The 17,090-nt window shown below is 45.4% G+C and overlaps 1 protein-coding gene across 5 annotated transcripts in view; it reads left to right on the top strand.

Moving 5' to 3' along the window:
• The window catches only part of REXO5 (RNA exonuclease 5), a 32,493-nt gene that overhangs the window by 5,032 nt on the left and 10,371 nt on the right, over nt 1-17,090 (top strand). For all 5 annotated transcript variants that reach the window (XM_087878515.1, XM_087878519.1, XM_087878520.1 and 2 more), the window contains 9 exons: nt 1,165-1,291; nt 5,212-5,299; nt 6,995-7,102; nt 8,179-8,267; nt 9,607-9,722; nt 11,206-11,344; nt 11,940-12,034; nt 13,906-14,008; nt 15,210-15,328. In XM_087878515.1, coding sequence (XP_087734641.1) covers nt 1,165-1,291; nt 5,212-5,299; nt 6,995-7,102; nt 8,179-8,267; nt 9,607-9,722; nt 11,206-11,344; nt 11,940-12,034; nt 13,906-14,008; nt 15,210-15,328 — 984 coding nt within the window. The remainder of the gene's footprint in view (nt 1-1,164; nt 1,292-5,211; nt 5,300-6,994; nt 7,103-8,178; nt 8,268-9,606; nt 9,723-11,205; nt 11,345-11,939; nt 12,035-13,905; nt 14,009-15,209; nt 15,329-17,090) is intronic.

A 17,090-nucleotide genomic window follows, 5' to 3' on the forward strand; every position in this document is an offset into this window, starting at 1 on the left:
TAAGTCGAGAACTGCCTGTACTGAAATATTTGCCGAATTCTCAAGTTCTAACAAATTATTTCATGTGTTGATAGCCCAGTACGATCATTCGAGCAGTGATGAGGGTCGGATTAGCCTCTTACACGAAAACCACCAGTCATTTAACCGTGATTTCTTGAATCAGTTATATGGAAACTGGATTCATACATTAGATTAATTCAGTCCACTACGATGGCTTAGGCTCATTCAGTCCATTCAGCCAGTGAGAAACACTGCTGTGTGACAGAGGTCTCCAAACCTCCAGGCTCCTCATGGCTGGCTGAGGAATTCTGGGAGTTGAAGTCCACAAGTCTTAAAATTGCCAAGTTTGGACACTCCTTGTCTATGAGATCCATATCTGTCATACCAACTGCTAGATCATTCACTGGAGACCCAGGATTTCTGCTTCCTCAATAGCAATAGCGCTTAAGACTTATATACCGCTTCATAGTGCTTTACAGCCCTCTCTTAAGCGGTTTACAGTCTCAGTTTATCGCCCCCAAAACTCTGGGTTTTACCCACCTCGGAAAGATGGAAAACTGAGTCAACCTTGAGCCAGTCATGATCGAATTGCTGAACTGCTGGTAGCCAGCAGTCAGCAGAAGTAGCCTGCAGTACTGCATTCTAACCACTGCGCCACCACAGCTCTAAATGTTTAGAAACCAATATAACCACCGAGAAACCACCCTGAGAAGGCCCTCCCACAGAGAGGGCCTCCTCAGGGTGTCGACGGCCAGACAATGTCGGCTGGCGACCCCCAGGGGGAGAGCCTTCTCTGTGGTGGCACCTACCCTCTGGAACAATCTACCCCCAGAGATATGAGTGATCCCAGACCTCTGGACTTTTTGTCGGGCCCTTAAAACCTACCTCTTTCAGTTAGCCGGGCTGTCCTGATTTTATGATGGGTTTTTAAAATTTGAAATTGGTTTTAAATTGAAATGTTTTAAATTATGGGCCAAATTATTTAATTATTTTAAATCTATTTTAACTTTTGTATATAAAGTGTTTTACTTGGCTGTTCACCGCCCTGAGTCCGAAAGGAGAAGGGCGGTATAGAAATTTGAGAATTTGAGAATATAAATAGATTTGCATGGGCGTGGCTGGTGAAAGGAACATAAGAGATAATCTTGATCCCTTGTGGTACAGTTGGTGTCGTATCCACCACCAAAGGCACGTGGCTGGTGTCATGGTGGTAATTTTACATCACGTGGATCAGCTCCATTTCTACCGGTACTACCTGCAGTTCAAGCACCTCCGAAAGACCTTCAAACACGTAAGTCACTGACGTTTATCCATCGGGTGGGATGGCTGATATAGGAAATTGTGTATTATATGGCAGACCTTGTAGAACAATGAGCCCAGCATTGGGTCTAAATAACTCACAGTAGAACCAAACGGGAGCATAACAAGTCCGATTGTGTTTCTTTTTTAAAAAAATCCCAACTTGATTACTTTATAAGTAACTCAAGGCAGCAGACATACATAAAACGTCTTCCTCTTCCTATTTTCCCCATAACAACAATCCTGTGAGGTGGGTTGGGCTGAGAGAAAGGGTCTGGCCCAAAGTCATCCAGCTGGCTTTCATGCTTAAGGCAGAACTAGAACTCACCATCTGCTAATGATTGCCTTAAAGTCACCCAATTGGCTTTCATGCCTAAGGCAGGACTAGAACTCACTGTCTCCTGGTGATTGGCCCAAAGCCACCCAATTGGCTTTCGTGCTTAAGTCAGGACTAGAACTCACTGTCTCCCGGTGATTGGCCCAAAGTCACCCACCCGACTTTCGTGCCTAAGGCAGGACTAGAACTCACTGTCTCCCGGTGATTGGCCCAAAGTCACCCAATTGGCTTTCATACCTAAGGCAGGACTAGAACTCACTGTCTCCTGGTAATTGGTCCAAAGTCACCCAATTGGCTTTCATACCTAAGGCAGGACTAGAACTCACTGTCTCCCGGTGATTGGCCCAAAGTCACCCAATTGGCTTTCATACCTAAGGCAGGACTAGAACTCACTGTCTCCTGGTAATTGGTCCAAAGTCACCCAATTGACTTTCATGCCTAAGGCAGGACTAGAACTCACTGTCTCCCGGTGATTGGCCCAAAGTCACCCAATTGACTTTCATGCCTAAGGCAGGACTAGAACTCACTGTCTCCTGGTAATTGGTCCAAAGCCACCCAATTGACTTTCGTGCCTAAGGCAGGACTAGAACTCACTGTCTCCCGGTGATTGGCCCAAAGTCACCCAATTGGCTTTCATACCTAAGGCAGGACTAGAACTCACTGTCTCCTGGTAATTGGTCCAAAGTCACCCAATTGGCTTTCATGCCTAAGGCAGGACTAGAACTCACTGTCTCCTGGTAATTGGTCCAAAGTCACCCAATTGACTTTCATGCCTAAGGCAGGACTAGAACTCACTGTCTCCCGGTGATTAGCCAAAAGTCACCCAGCCGACTTTCTTGCCTAAGAACTGAGACTAGAACTCCCCATCTCCTAGCTTGTAGCCGGATGCGTGAATTCAAGTTAAAATCTGATGGTTTATTTACCAGGTGTGCTTTATCGAGGCAAGCAAAAAATTCTCCTGAAATCACTGCTTCTTTCCGCAGAAGTAACTGCCATTTTTCCCAACGTCATTACTGATTTTTTCCCCCCCTCTTGCCTGCCTTTGCAATTCTCTGCTTAACAGGAATACTTCGAACCAGGGAGGCTGGCCGAGTTGGGGTGGCGGGGGGGCACTTCTGGAGCCACAAGGAAACACATGGCTCTAATTTAGAGGGTAATTCAAGACTTTCCAGGAACAAGTCAGCCTCCAATTCTTCTCAAGAATGAGCTTTCTTTCTTTCGTTCTTTCTTTTTCTCGCTTTTTTTTTCTTTTTCTTTTTCCTCTGGCTGCTGCCTGGAAGCCGAGGTCATTAAAACAGACAGCTGGGTTGACACAAAAGAGGCTTCTTTTTTTGGGGAATTTCCCCCAGAAAGGGCTTATCTCTATCTCCCTCACCTATTCCTCCCTCCCCCCTTTTTTTAAACAATCAGCCCACGGTTTGAGAAGGTTGTGGGGGGGGGGGGAGGCAAAAATGGCCACTGTTGTTTTGACCGCTAGCTGAGGCTTTTGCAAATGCATGTCCGGTGCTTGTTGTGTGATTTAAAAATTCCGTTCCCCCTTTCTCTCTCGCACACAAACACACAGGCGTAGCTAGGAGTTCTCCATCGGAGCCGGTTCGTTGTAATCGTTGGTGGGTTTGCAAAGTGCTCGAGAACTTCGCTTTAGAAGGAACGGCAACTATAAAAACAATTCGCGAAAAAACAAACCCATCAATCTCCTGTGTTGTTAAAACGAAAGGGAAAAACAATTCCTCAGAACCGTTTAGCGAGAGAAAATGTTTGGAGCCCTTCTGAGCATTTGATTATCCCCCATGCTTCATAGTCTTAAATTTGTATTGATGAGATTATGGAAGAATCCACTGCTCTTCCCTGGAATTTGTTGTTGTTGTTGTTAGTTGTGAAGTCTTGTCCGACCCATCGCGACCCCATGGACAACGTTCCTCCAGGCCTCCCTGTCCTCTACCATCCCCTGGAGTCCATTTAATCTCACGCCGACGGCTTCAGTGACTCTATCCAGCCACCTCGTTCTCTGCCGTCCCTTTCATCTTTTGCCCTCCATCGTTCCCAGCATTAGGCTCTTCTCCAGGGAGTCCTTCCTTCTCATTAGGTGGCCAAAATATTTGAGTCTCCTCTTCAGGATCTGGCCTTCTAAAGAGCAGTCAGGGTTGATCTCCTCTGGGACCGACCAGTTTGATCGCTTTGCAGTCCAAGGGATTCACAATTACTCTTTAAGTAATTCCATTTTTTACCCTGTTTGTTTGTTTCAAGACCAGATCATTGTTGTTGTAGTTTTTTAATAAGTTTTTTTTTTTTTTTTACAAACATAGCAAATCAACGCATGAACAGTGTAGCATACTGTCCTCCAAATAAAACTAGTAGAATTAATCATAGTTATTACATTCGGTCATCTTATATATTTCTAATAATGGTACACATTTATATTAAGCTGCAGTCTGCCATTGTGTAGTTATTCCATGTTTTCTCCTTGTTATTACTTTTATTTTATTATATAAAAGTATAATACACTAATATTCCCCCTTCTCTTATTTCCATCCCTTATTCTAACTTTCAATCATGTCACCCTTTATTAAAATACTTTTTCTTTCCATCCTACTTAACTTCTAGTCATGTCACCTACCTAAAAAAAGAGAAAAGAAAGAGAGAGAGAGAAAAGGAGAAGCAAATCAGAACAACAACAAAAAAAGAGAAATCATCTATCCATCGTCTCTTGCCCGCTTCAATGCTTTAATTGCTAGGACCAGATCATTGTTGATGGGGTGTATTTGTACAGGTAGTCCTTGATATACGACCGCCGTTGCTAAGCGAGGCAACTTTCATCAGAAGGTTCCAAATGCCCCCTTCCTCTGACAAGAATATTTATTTTTATTTATTTATTTATTAGATTTTTATACCGCCCCCTCTCCCGAAGGACTCGGGGCGGTGAACAGCCAAAATTAAAAAACATACAATATAAACATTAAAATGCGTTTAAAACAGAATTAAATCCAAAATGGCTCCCCAATTTAAAACGCCTTACCCATGACCCTATAAATAAAACGAATTTAAAATTTAAAATTTCCACATTTAAAAAGGGGGAAGATTTAGGCCAGGCCAGCTTGATAAAATAGAAAAGTCTTAAGCGCGCGGCGGAAGGTGCGCAGATCCGGGATCCTCCGTATCTCCGGGGGGAGCTCGTTCCAAATCGTAGGTGCCCCCACAGAGAAGGCTCTCCCCCTAGGGGCCGACAGCCGACATTGTTTGGCCGACGGCACCCGGAGGAGCCCCTCTCTGTGGGAGCGTACTAGCCGGTGGGAGGCTATTGGTGGTAGCAGGCGGTCCCGTAAATAACCAGGTCCTGAGCCCTGGAGCGCTCTAAAGGTGATAACCAGAACCTCGAAGCGCACTCGGAAGACCACCGGGAGCCAGTGCAGCTCGCGCAGGAGAGGTGTCACACGGGAGCGCCATGTCGCTCCCATCACCACCTGCGCGGCCGCACTCTGTGCCAGTTGGAGCCTCCGAGTGGAAAGGAATATGGTGTTATGTCATTTTCTTTGTCTTTTTTTTTTTTCCCCCCTCTGTTCTATGTCTTTTATCAGCGTTTCTCTCTGCCTGCCATTTCTGGTGACTTTATCAAAAAACTTGGTGGATTGGATACAAGCGATCGTCAACAGCTCAGCAGGAAAGGTACTAATATATTCCTTTTCAATTCCCTCATCCATACCTTTGTTATTTTCTGAAAGTCCAGGCGGATAAGGCTGGTGTGTAACGCATACGGCTAATCCTCGACTTACGATCGCAATTGGGGTTGGAATTTCTACCGAAAGCCCTTGCAGTCATAAGTCGAGTCAGATCCCCATGGTCGTAAATTCAATCTGACCTTGTTTCACGACATTTTTACAACAGTTGCTAAACAAACCATCATGGTTGTTAAGGGAACACCACAATCGTACATGTGAGAATTGGTCATCAGTACGAGAAGTGGACTTTGTACGACACCATCGTAGCTTCAGACAACCACTAGACAAATGGCCATAAGTTGAGGACTACCTGTATAGTCTACAGCAGGTACCTTTGTGCTAATAATTTGGCCTTTTATAAACCACAGGTGACTTTAAAAAAAAAAAAATAGCCAAATTGTACCCCTTTGTAAAATTGGGCTGCTTAAAATGGCTTCATTTGAACATTCCCTTATTTCTAAAAGTGCTTCGTTTCCAAGCAGAGGATAAATGGAATAAACTGTCTCAGGCAGAACGTAGTTAAACAACAACGTGGCGTATGTGAAGAATGAAAATGTGTTTTTTTTTTTTTTATTATTATTATTATTATTATTATTATTATTATTATTATTATTATTATTATTATTATTATTATTATTATTATTTATTGGTTAATCTTTAGTGAGATTCACAGCCTTTGAGGCTGGTTAATAGCTCAGCAGCTCGAGTCCTAACCAAGGACCTAGGAACTGTTAAGGTATCGTTGGAGGATGTAAGCTGTTCCGAGTAAGGTGGTTTTTTGTACAGTCAAAATGTTCAAGTCCGGCAAATTTAGAATTTCTAAATAGCGGGGTAGCCCTTTGGGTATTGCTCCAAGGGCTCCAATTACAATCTGGACAACACACGATTTCTTTTTCCACAGTCGCTCAACTTCAATTTGTAAGTCCCGGTACTTTGTGATTTTTTCTTGCTGCTTATCTTCAATTCGTGCATCACCAGGTATTGCAATGTCAATGAACCATACTTTTTTCTTTTCAACTATTGTTATGTCAGGTGTGTTGTGGACCAAGTGCCTGTCAGTCTGAATCCTAAAGTCCCACAAGATCTTGAGTTTCTCATTCTCTAAAACTTTCTCAACCTGATGTTCCCAGTGGTTTTTGCTGTACTCAAATCCAAACTTCTGGCACAATTTCCAGTGAATGATTTTAGCAACACGGTCATGGCGTTGTAGGTAGTCAGTTTGTGAAATTTTGCTGCACCCACTGATCAGGTGGTCGACTGTCTCTTCTTTTTCATTGCAGAGGCGGCATTTGCCTCTGCAATAATTTTATTTTTATTATTATTATTATTATTATTATTATTATTATTATTATTATTATTATTATTGCTGGTGGTCTTGCAGCTTGATTTTATTTTATGGTTATTGGTTTAACGTTTCTGAAAGAGGCGTGGTTTTATGACGCTTTAATTTTGCTTTGATTATTCTGGCAACTGCCATGTAACCATTGAATTGGTAGATAAGCAGCAGTTATAAATCTAAATAAATCGAATGACATGGAAAAGCCTCCTTCTGTCTTCTCACAACACACTGAAGAGACTGCTGACAGAAAAGGGGCAAAAATGCTAATACGGATACTTAGAGCAAGTGTGTCCTTGGTTTCAGATGGAGATGAAGTTCCCATAATTCAGAAACACGCAGAAAAGTCCTGCCGTCTCTCAAGTTATATTTTAACTCGCGAGGAGATGCGCGTCTATGATTACCCTGTAGAAGGTAAGCTGTCTTAGAATCCACATTTATGATCAAATTCTAGATGTCTAGAAGAGGGACAGGTCATAGCTTTAATAGTTAGAACTAAACTACCTGTGTCCTGTTGGGTCATTGTTTCAGAGATATGTCCTTGAATTCCTCCAGTAATATTTTATTTTATTTTATATCAAATTTATATACCGCCCTTCTCCCTGAGGACTCAGAGCGGTGTACAGCCAAAGTAAAAACATAAACTACAAACATTAAAATACAATTAAAAAGATATATATATATATTTGGCCCCATAATTAAAAGCAATGACAAAACAATTAAAAACATTTTAAAAAGTGTTAGGCCAGCCCGGCTTGCTGAAAAAAGAAAGTTTTAAGGGCACAGCGGAAGGCACCGAGGTCTTGGATTCTCCTTATCTCTGGGGGCAGCTGGTTCCAGAGGGTAGGTGCCCCCACAGAGAAGGCCCTCCCCCTGGGGGTCACCAGCCTGCATTGTTTGGCTGATGGCACCCCGAGAAGGCCCTCTCTGTGGGAGCGCACAGGTCGATGGGAGGCCGTCGGTAGCAGCAGGCGGTCTCGAAGATATCTAGGTCCTATGCCATGGAGCGCTTTAAAGGTGATAACCAACACCTTGAAGCGCACCCGGAAGACCACCGGGAGCCAGTGCAGCTCACACAGGAGAGGTGTTGTATGGGAGCGCCATGCAGCTCCCGTAACTACCCGCGCAGCCGCATTCTGGACCAGTTGGAGCCTCCGGGTGCCCTTCAAGGGGAGCCCCATGTAGAGAGCATTGCAGTAGTCCAGGCGAGAGGTGACGAGGGCGTGAGTGACTGTGCACAGGGAATCCCGATCAAAAAAGGGCCGCAACTGGCGGATCAGGCGAACCTGACAAAAAGTCCCCCTGGCTACAGCCGTCAGATGTTCCTCCAAGGACAGCTGTGTATCCAGGAGGACTCCCAGATTCTAGGATTTCTAGAATTTCTAGGAGCCTGGGGAGGGCAAAAACAGCCTTCCCCACCCCACAGAGGCCCTTCGGAGGCCGGACACAGCCCATTTTCAGATGTGACAATTTGTTCATTGCCTCTCCAGGTTATGGCGACCGCAGCCATTTTGTCCCGACTCTCTGCAATGGCCCGGTTACGGATAGCAGCCCCCTCTTTGGACTGGATTGCGAAATGGTATTTATTTAGTGTCGCGTTACTCTCCTTCTCATTGCAAAGGTTGGATCTCAGTAAATAAGAACTGATTTCTTACCTATAAAAGATTTACCTTTGAAGTCTTCAGTTCTTGATTTGGGGTACAGATCTAATCTGTGACTGAGTGCACGCAAAACTCCACGTCATCCCCAGCCAGGAAGGGAAAGTATTACATTTGTGAGGTGTTGTTGTTAGTTGCGATATTGTGTCTGACCCATTGCGACCCCATGGACAACGTTCCTCCAGGCCTTCCTGTCCTCTACAATCCCCCAGAGTCCATTTAAGCTCACGCCGACTGCTTCAGTGACTCCATCCAGCCACCTCGTTCTCTGCCGTCCTCTTCTTCTTTTGCCCTCCGTCATTCCCAGCATTAGGCTCTTCTCCAGGGAGTCCTTCCTTCTCATTAGGTGGCCAAAGTATTTTGAGTTTCCTCTTCAGGATCTGCCCTTCTAAAGAGCAGTCAGGGTTGATCTCCTCTAGGACTGACCGGTTGCATCACCTTGCAGTCCAAGGGACTCGCAGGAGTCTTCTCCAGCACCAGAGTTCAAATGCCTCAATTCTTTGACGCTCAGACTTCTTTATGGTCCAACTTTCACAGCCATCCATTGCAACTGGGAAAACCATCGCCTTGACTATACGCACTTTTGTTGGCAGGGTGATGTCTCTGCTTTTTAGTATGCCATCTAGGTTTGTCATAGCTTTCCTCCCCAGGAGCAAGCCTCTTTTAATTTCTTGGCTGTAGTCCCCATCTGCGGTGATCTTGGAGCCCAGGAAAATAAAATCTGTCACTACCTCCCATTTCTTCCCCATCTATTTGCCAGGAATTGAGAAGGCCAGATGCCATGACCTTAGTTTTCTTAATGTTGAGTTTCAAGCCAACTTTTGCACTCTCCTTCTTCAAGACCTTTCGCTCTTTTCTTTGCTAAGAGTCCTTCAACATTGAAAAGAAGCACTTTTTTTGGTCACTATTGCTGAGTTATAATACAATTTAGGAACGAGGTGCTTATAATTATGGATTGTGTCTGGACAATTAGGATGAGATATGGTCACTGTTTATTGAGACGTTTTGTGCAAAACTTCTTTTTTTTTGCATTTAATTGTGTCCGATTCTCAGAGGCTGCGTGGAAAAGTCCCTGCAGTTTTCTTGGCAAGGATTTTTCAGAAGTGGTTTGGCCATTGCCTCCTTCGTAGGGCTGAGAGAGAGCACCAGAGTTCAGTGAGAGGTGTTACCCTTCCGTAAAGGAATCCCATCCGTTCACCTATCACGGGAGAGATCACAGGGAATCATCAACCTTTCTTCACCTTTTCTCGTTTTGACCAGTGTTTCACCGATAAAGGGTCAGAACTCACCCGAATTGCCGTGGTGGACACTGCCGGTCAGTGCGTTATGAACGAGCTTGTCAAGCCAAGACGGCCAGTCAGGAATTACCTTACCTGGTATGTCGCTTAAACTGATAACCGTTGTAAAACCTGGGACACTACCCAGAATTTTGAATGTTTGGGTTACTGCAGTTGCTTGAAATGTGGGTTCTTCCATTTGATACAGTTATTTTTTTTTAAGGCCAAGCCACGTATTTCAATAAGGTGTGTGTGTGTATTTGTTTGTTTTAAACTTTTACATGTAGCATCCTGGGAGTATATGCAGGAGGTGCGGGCCGGTGATTGGGATGAGTGTAGTGGAATGTAGTCTGGATTCCGAGGAGGGAGGGGCTGCTTCCCAGAGAGCAAAGAGGCAACGAAGCTTAGACAGTTTGATTAACAGGAAGTTAGGGTTAGTTAAGAAGGCACCTTCCTAGGAATTCACAGATCTATAGTTATGCAGATAGTCCTCAACTTACAACCAGGGACGGGCTTCAACAATTTTAGCAAGGAGTTCTCTGCCCAGTTGCTGGGTGGGCGTGGCCACGGTGGGCGTGGCCTAGTTGGCCTCCTGCACCACAGGGGGGGGGGCTTTTGGCCTCCCCGGTCTCCAAAGGCTTTCCTCGAGCCTCCAGGAGGGTGAAAACGGCCTCCCCAGGCTCTGGAGGCCCCTTTCCTGAACTTCCAGTAGGCCCATTTTTCGCCCTCCTCAAGCCTCCGTGCACCACAGTGTGGGAGGGGCATTCTCGCCCCCCAAGCTCTGGAAAGTTTCCTCGAGCCTCCGGGAGGGCGAAAACGGCCTCCCCAGGCTCCGGAGGCCCTCTGGAGGCCGGAAACAGGCCTGTTTCCGACCTTCCAAAACTTCCAGTAGGCCCATTTTTTGCCCTCCCCGAGCCTCCGTGTGCATCCTGCACTTACCTGCATCCAAAATGGGCTGCGTGGGGACCCCCTAAGAGGGGCAGGGTGGGGCGGAGTGGGCGGAGCCAGCCAGGAGTGGGATTTGGGGGTTCTCCGAACTGCACAGAATCTTAGCTAGAGGTTCTCCCGAACCCCTGTGAACCCCCAGCAGCCCCACCCCTGCTTACGACCATTCATTTAGTGACCGCTCAAAGTTGCAGCGGTACTGAAAAAGGCGACTTACGACCGTTTTTCACGCTTATGACCGTTGCAGCATCCCTATTGGTCAAGATTCAGACCCTTGGCAACTGGCATGTAATTCTGAGGGTTGCAGGATCTCGGGCTCGCGTGATCCCTTTTTGCGACCTTCTGGCAAGCAAAATCCACGGGGAAGCCAAATTCACTTGACAAGCGTGTTACGAGCTGAGCAGCTGCAGCGATTCACTTAACAACAGTGGCAAGGAAGGTCGTAAAACGGGACAAAACTCAGCGAACAACTTTCTTGCTTAGCAATGGAAACTTGGGGTTCCATTGTGGTCGTAAGTCGAGGATTACCCGTACCGGTATCATTATCTGGGCTGGGATCTGTTACTTTCTTGAAAGACCCTCGTTGGAAAGTGTCAATTCGACGGCCCTAAAATGTTCTCTTTCTTGTGTTTTGAAGTTACTCCGGCATCACGGAGGACCTGCTACGCCCCGTACAAACCACCCTCACAGAAATCCAGAGCCGATTAAAGGATATTCTGCCTTCGGATGCCATTTTAGTGGGCCATTCCTTAGATGCTGATCTCCGAGCTCTAGAAGTGAGTATATCTATTGCACGGTCTCAACTCGCCTAAGGCAGTGGTCACCAAACGTGGCAAATTTTGAAGGCTTCAAACATGGAAGGACGCTTTGATTCCCACAATGGATGGACGGCTGCCAAAATTGATGGACTCAGCAGAGATGGCTAAATGGACTGCTTTGGTCAAAGCTAGGGGGAGGGACACAATTACTTTTGTTTCCACTTGGAAACCACTTCTGGACTTTGTGCTCGAGGTGGGGGAAAAATGAAACGTTGATTTTGGGTCTTGCCGATCAGTTAGGTTTGTTGCTATAGAAATGGCTAGTTTATGGTATTGTGTAAAAGTACAAAGTTGAGGTTCCGTAGATTCATAGATTAGATTCATGGATTAAAAGAGTTGGAAGAGACCTTGTAGGTCCGTGATGGTGAACCTATGGCACGTGTGCCACAGGTGGCACACGTAGCCATATTGGTGGGCACGTGAACTCAGCAAAAGGAATGGGTCGTAACACCAGGACTCCCTCGAGATGGTCACAATGTCGTATTTTTTGTTTGTTTTAAAACACCGTGTTTTGAAACATTTTTTTCCTTTTTCCCTTTTCTCGTATTTCCAGATGATTCACCCGAACGTTATAGACACTTCGCTTCTCTACGCCCGGAAAGGGGGCAAAAGGTTCAAACTGAAATTTTTAGCAGCTGCTGTTTTAGGGTAAGAAGGTTTGGGTTGAGTTTCTGCCTGCGGGCATGTCTCCTCACCCTTTTCAATTAGGATATTTCTGAATTGCTCCACCGTGAAAGCAACTCCTTTCCGAGGAAGGGTAGGGCTGTTGACGGATAATTAAAGAATTGTCAAGTCCTACGAGTATATATCTGCTTAGGGCAAGGAGGTCCAACCTCGGCAACTTTTAAGATCTGTAGACTTCCAACTCCCAGAAATCCCCAGATTGAAATTGGCTTGTGGGGTCCGTGATGGTCTCTGATCTTGGTTGTTTTCTGGCAGACGTTTCATTATCCAACTAGGCAACTTCATCAGTGCTAGAAGGGAAGTGGGATTTCTGGAGTGGAGTAGAAGTAAAAGTGAGGAGGAGAAGGAGCAGGAGAACTATGGGGTCCTTGGTGACGTTTGAGGTTGGTTGCAGACGTTCATCAGTGCAGTACTTTCCATAGTTTCAGCTGGGAAAGTGTGATCATTCTAAACCAAGCCGTGTCCAAAAACACTCGAGAATTCCTAGAAGCACTCGCAGAAATCAGCCATCAGCAGGCACATAGAGATAAAGAACATATACATACAATTCAAAAAAAAAGGCAAACAACAGTCAAAAAAACAAAGACACCCAAACACCTTCTAAACATCAATCAACACAAAGAGCCTTGGTGGTACAGTGGTCTAAAGCACCCTGTTATTAAGACCAGCTGCCTGCAATTACTGCAGGTTCGAATCTCTCCAAGGCTCAAGGTTGACTCAGCCTTCCATCCTTTCTAAGGTAGGTGAAATGAGGACCCAGTTTGTGGGGGCAATAAGCTGACTTTGTATAAATATACAAAAGGATGAAGGCTCTTGCTTAGCGCATTGTAAGCCGCCCTGAGTCTCCGGAGAAGGGCAGCATATAAATCAAATTTAAAAAAAAACAACAACCAGGCGAGCAGAGATTCAACCCAAGATGGACCCTAGACCAATAGTTAAGAAGTAAACCGTATCCCAATCGAGGCACGACCAACTCAGGTAAGGCCACACTTGGAATCCTACATTCAGTTTTGGTCGCCACGATGTAAAAAAGATGTGGAGACTCTAGAAAGAGTGCAGAGAAGAGCAACCAAGATGATTAGGGGACTGGAGGCTAAAACATACGAAGAACGGTTGCAGGAACTGGGTATGTCTTAAGTTTAAGGAAAAGAAGGACCAAGTGAGACATGATAGCAGTGTTCCAATATCTCAGGGGCTGCCCCAAAGAAGAGGGAGTCAAGCTATTCTCCAAAGCACGAGAGCAGGACAAGAAGCAATGGGTGGACACTAATCAAGGAGAGAAGCAACTTAGAACTAAGGAGGAATTTCCTGACAGTGAGAACAATTAACCAGTGGAACAACTTGCCACCAGAAGTTGTGGATGCTCCAACACTGGAGGTTTTTAAGAAGAGGTTGGATAACCATTTGACTGAAGTGGTGTAGGGTTTCCTGCCTGGGCAGGGGGTTGGACTAGAAGACCTCCAAGGTCCCTTCCAACTCTATTCTATTCTATTCTATTCTATTCTATTCTATTCTATTCTGATTCTGATTCTGATTCTGATTCTGATTCTGATTCTATTCTAACCAAGCTAACAGTCAACAACAGCTGAATCAAGAAACCACCAAGAACAGTTCCACCAACACATTTGTATATAAACAGAGAGCAACCCCCCCCCTCTCTTCTAACACTGATGAAATTACCTAGTTGGGTAACGAAATGTCCGCCAAAAAAAGCATCAAGGACCCCCCTGAGCTACAAATATTCTACGTAAATCCACCTGCTTCTTTGCTACCACAATAAGAGCGTATAAATGCTCATGGATTGTACCGGTTGCATGTTTCCTTCTCCTTGTTAGGAAAGAAATTCAGAACAAGGCCCAGTTGGGTCACGATCCCACCGAAGACGCCCAGTGCGCCCTTGAACTGGCCCAGTATTTCATTGAACAAGGACCCAGGAAAGTAAGTGCCTGAAGCTCTTTTAAGACCGTTGTTTAAGGGCAGGGATAAATGTATCTTTACACTGACAGTGTCCTAACGGTGAGGACAATTCACCAGCGGAACAGCTGGCCTCCAGAATCCGTGGGCGCTCCATCACTGGAAGTTTTTAAGCAGAGACTGGACAGTCACTTGTCTGAAATGGTATAGGTTGTCCTGCTTGAGGAGGGGGCTGGACTAGAAGACCTCCAAGGTCCCTTCCAACTCCTATTCTATTCTATTCTATTCTATTCTATTGCATTCCATTCCATTCCATTATTCTGTTCTGTTCTGTTCTGTTCTGTTCTGTTCTATTCTATTCTATTCTATTCTATTCTATTCTATTCTATTCTATTCTATTCTATTCCATTCCATTCCATTCCATTCCATTCCATTCCATTCCATTCCATTCCATTCCATTATTCTATTCTATTCTATTCCATTCCATTCCATTCCATTCCATCATTTTATTCTATTCTATTCCATTCCATTCCATTCCATTATTCTATTCCATTCCATTATCTATTCTATTCTATTCTATTCCATTCCATCATTCTATTCTATTCTATTCTATTCTATTCTATTCCATTCCATTATTCTATTCTATTCTATTCTATTCCATTCCATCATTCTATTCTATTCTATTCCATTCCATTCCATTCCATTCCATTCCATTCCATTCCATTCCATTATTCTATTCCAGTGATGGCTAACCTTTTCCGGACCGAGTGGCCAAAATGCACGCATGCGCGCGCAAATGCATGTGCCCAAACCCCCAGAATGCAATGCGTGCGCAGCTCCCGTGCATGTGCCTTGCCGCCTCACCCCGCACGACCCTGCCCCCTGCACATGCATGGCAGAGACCCAAAGACCAGCTGTCCGGCAGGATGCGTGGAGGAGCTGAACTGGGGCAACAGCTCGCGTGCCCACAGAGAGGGGGCTGCGTGCCACCTCTGGCACGCGTGCTATAGGTTCGCCATCATGGGTGACTGGACACGCTTTCCCCAGCCCTTCCAACTACGAAGAATGGGTGCAAAAAATGAGGGAGAAACCCCTGGAAGTCCTTCGAGAGGTCCTTCAGTGGGAAACAAGGCCTTTAACCAACAATCTGAAGAACTGACAGGAAGCCAAAAGTGCAGGAGAAGAATTTGTAATATTAGGGAGGGTTTTTTTTTTCTCACCTTAGGTTGCAGAATTGAATCTGGAAGCCAGATTGTCCGAGCAAAGGAAGATGGAAGAGATAGAGACTGTCAGGGTCAAGGCGGAACAAAGAGACGGGATCCAGACAGGGGTACCAAACTCCAGGTGAGGGTAAATACCGCTGTACCTTCGCTACCGGTTCGCAAATTTGAGCACACGTGCCTCCTTTACGAATGCGCAGAGCCTTCTGCACATGTGCAGAGGGTCAAAAAACGGGACGTGATGACATCCGGGTGGGTAGGCAGAGGCTCCCGCCGCCGATGCTACCGGATCGCGCGATCCGGAAAGAACCAGCTGAATTTTCACCACTGGCCTGGCAGAACCTCTGAAAAGAAGATGGAGAAAATACGCATCGCCCCATGGACTCAAAATTGCAAGGCACTGAGTGCCCAAAAGAATGGGCCGTGGTCTTTTCGGTTGCCAGTTCATTTTGCAAAACAGCCAGACTGGGGGAAACGCAACATGGCGGCTGCATTTAGATCAGGGGTCTCCAACCTTGGCAACTTTAAGACGTGTGGACTTCCAACCCCTAGAATTGGCTGGCTGAGGAACTCTGGGAGTTGAAGTCTACAAGTCTTAAAGTTGCCAAGGTTGGAGACCCCTGATTTAGATGGTTGCAAATCTTTTTTTTTTTTTTTGGTCCTGAGATGGGTAGCTTGTTAATCTGGAATTGCTACCCTTCAGAAATTTTCAGATCAAATTAAGTCCCCTATGATCAGTGATGGGATTCAGATTTTTTTTTACTACTGGTTCTGTGGGCGTGGGTATGGTGTGGCGTGGCTTGGTGGGCGTGGCAGGGGAAGGATAGTGTAAAAATCTCCATTCCCACTCCACTCCACGGGAAGGTTACTGCAAAATCCCCATTCCCTTCCCACTCCAGAGAAAGGATACTATAAAATCTCCATTCCCTCCCCACTCCACGGGAAGGTTACTGCAAAATCCCCATTCCCTTCCCACTCCAGAGAAAGGATACTATAAAATTTCCATTCCCTCCCCACTCCAGGGGAAGGTTACTGCAAAATCCCCATTCCCTTCCCACTCCAGAGAAAGGATACTATAAAATCTCCATTCCCTCCCCACTCCACGGGAAGGTTACTGCAAAATCCCCATTCCCTTCCCACTCCAGAGAAAGGATACTATAAAATTTCCATTCCCTCCCCACTCCAAGGGAAGGTTACTGCAAAATCCACATTCCCTCCCTACTCCAGGGGAAGGATACTGTAAAATCTCCATTCCCTCCCCAATCCAGGGGAAGTTTTACTGCAAAATCCCCATTTCCTCTGGATAAACTGGGATTCGGGAGGCAGAGAATAGATGGGGGCGGGGCCAGTCAAAATTTTTACTACCGGTTCTCCAAACTACTCAAAATTTCCGCTACCGGTTCTCCAGAACTGGTCAGAGCCTGCTAAAACCCACCTCTGCCTCTGATGTTTATTCACGCTTGTTTAGTCATAACCTTTTTTTTTTTTTGCAAAAAAATTAAAGCACAAATCTACAGGTAGCCCTTGGCTTATGACCACAATTGAACCCCAAATTTCCGCTGCTAAGCGAGACAGTTTGGTGAGTTTTGCCCTATTTCACCGGCTTTCTTGCCACATCTTTGCATCTGTTAAATTAGTAACACGGTTGTTAAGTGAATCTGGCTACCCCCATCGATTTTCCTCGTCAGAAGGCAGATCACACTGTGGACACTGCAACTGTCATAAGTACCTGCCAGTTGCCAAGCATCTGAATTTTGATCACATGGTCATGGGAGAGGAGGATGCTGCAACGGTCGTTAAGAATGAAAAACGCTCATAATTCTCTTTTTTTCAGCGTCGTTTTAACTTCAAAGGGTCACTGAATGAGCCATCGTAAGTCGAGGAAT

The sequence above is a fragment of the Pantherophis guttatus genome, chromosome 14, assembly GCF_059756535.1.
Source record: "Pantherophis guttatus breed Tessera chromosome 14, ASM5975653v1, whole genome shotgun sequence".
Taxonomy (NCBI): domain Eukaryota; kingdom Metazoa; phylum Chordata; class Lepidosauria; order Squamata; family Colubridae; genus Pantherophis; species Pantherophis guttatus.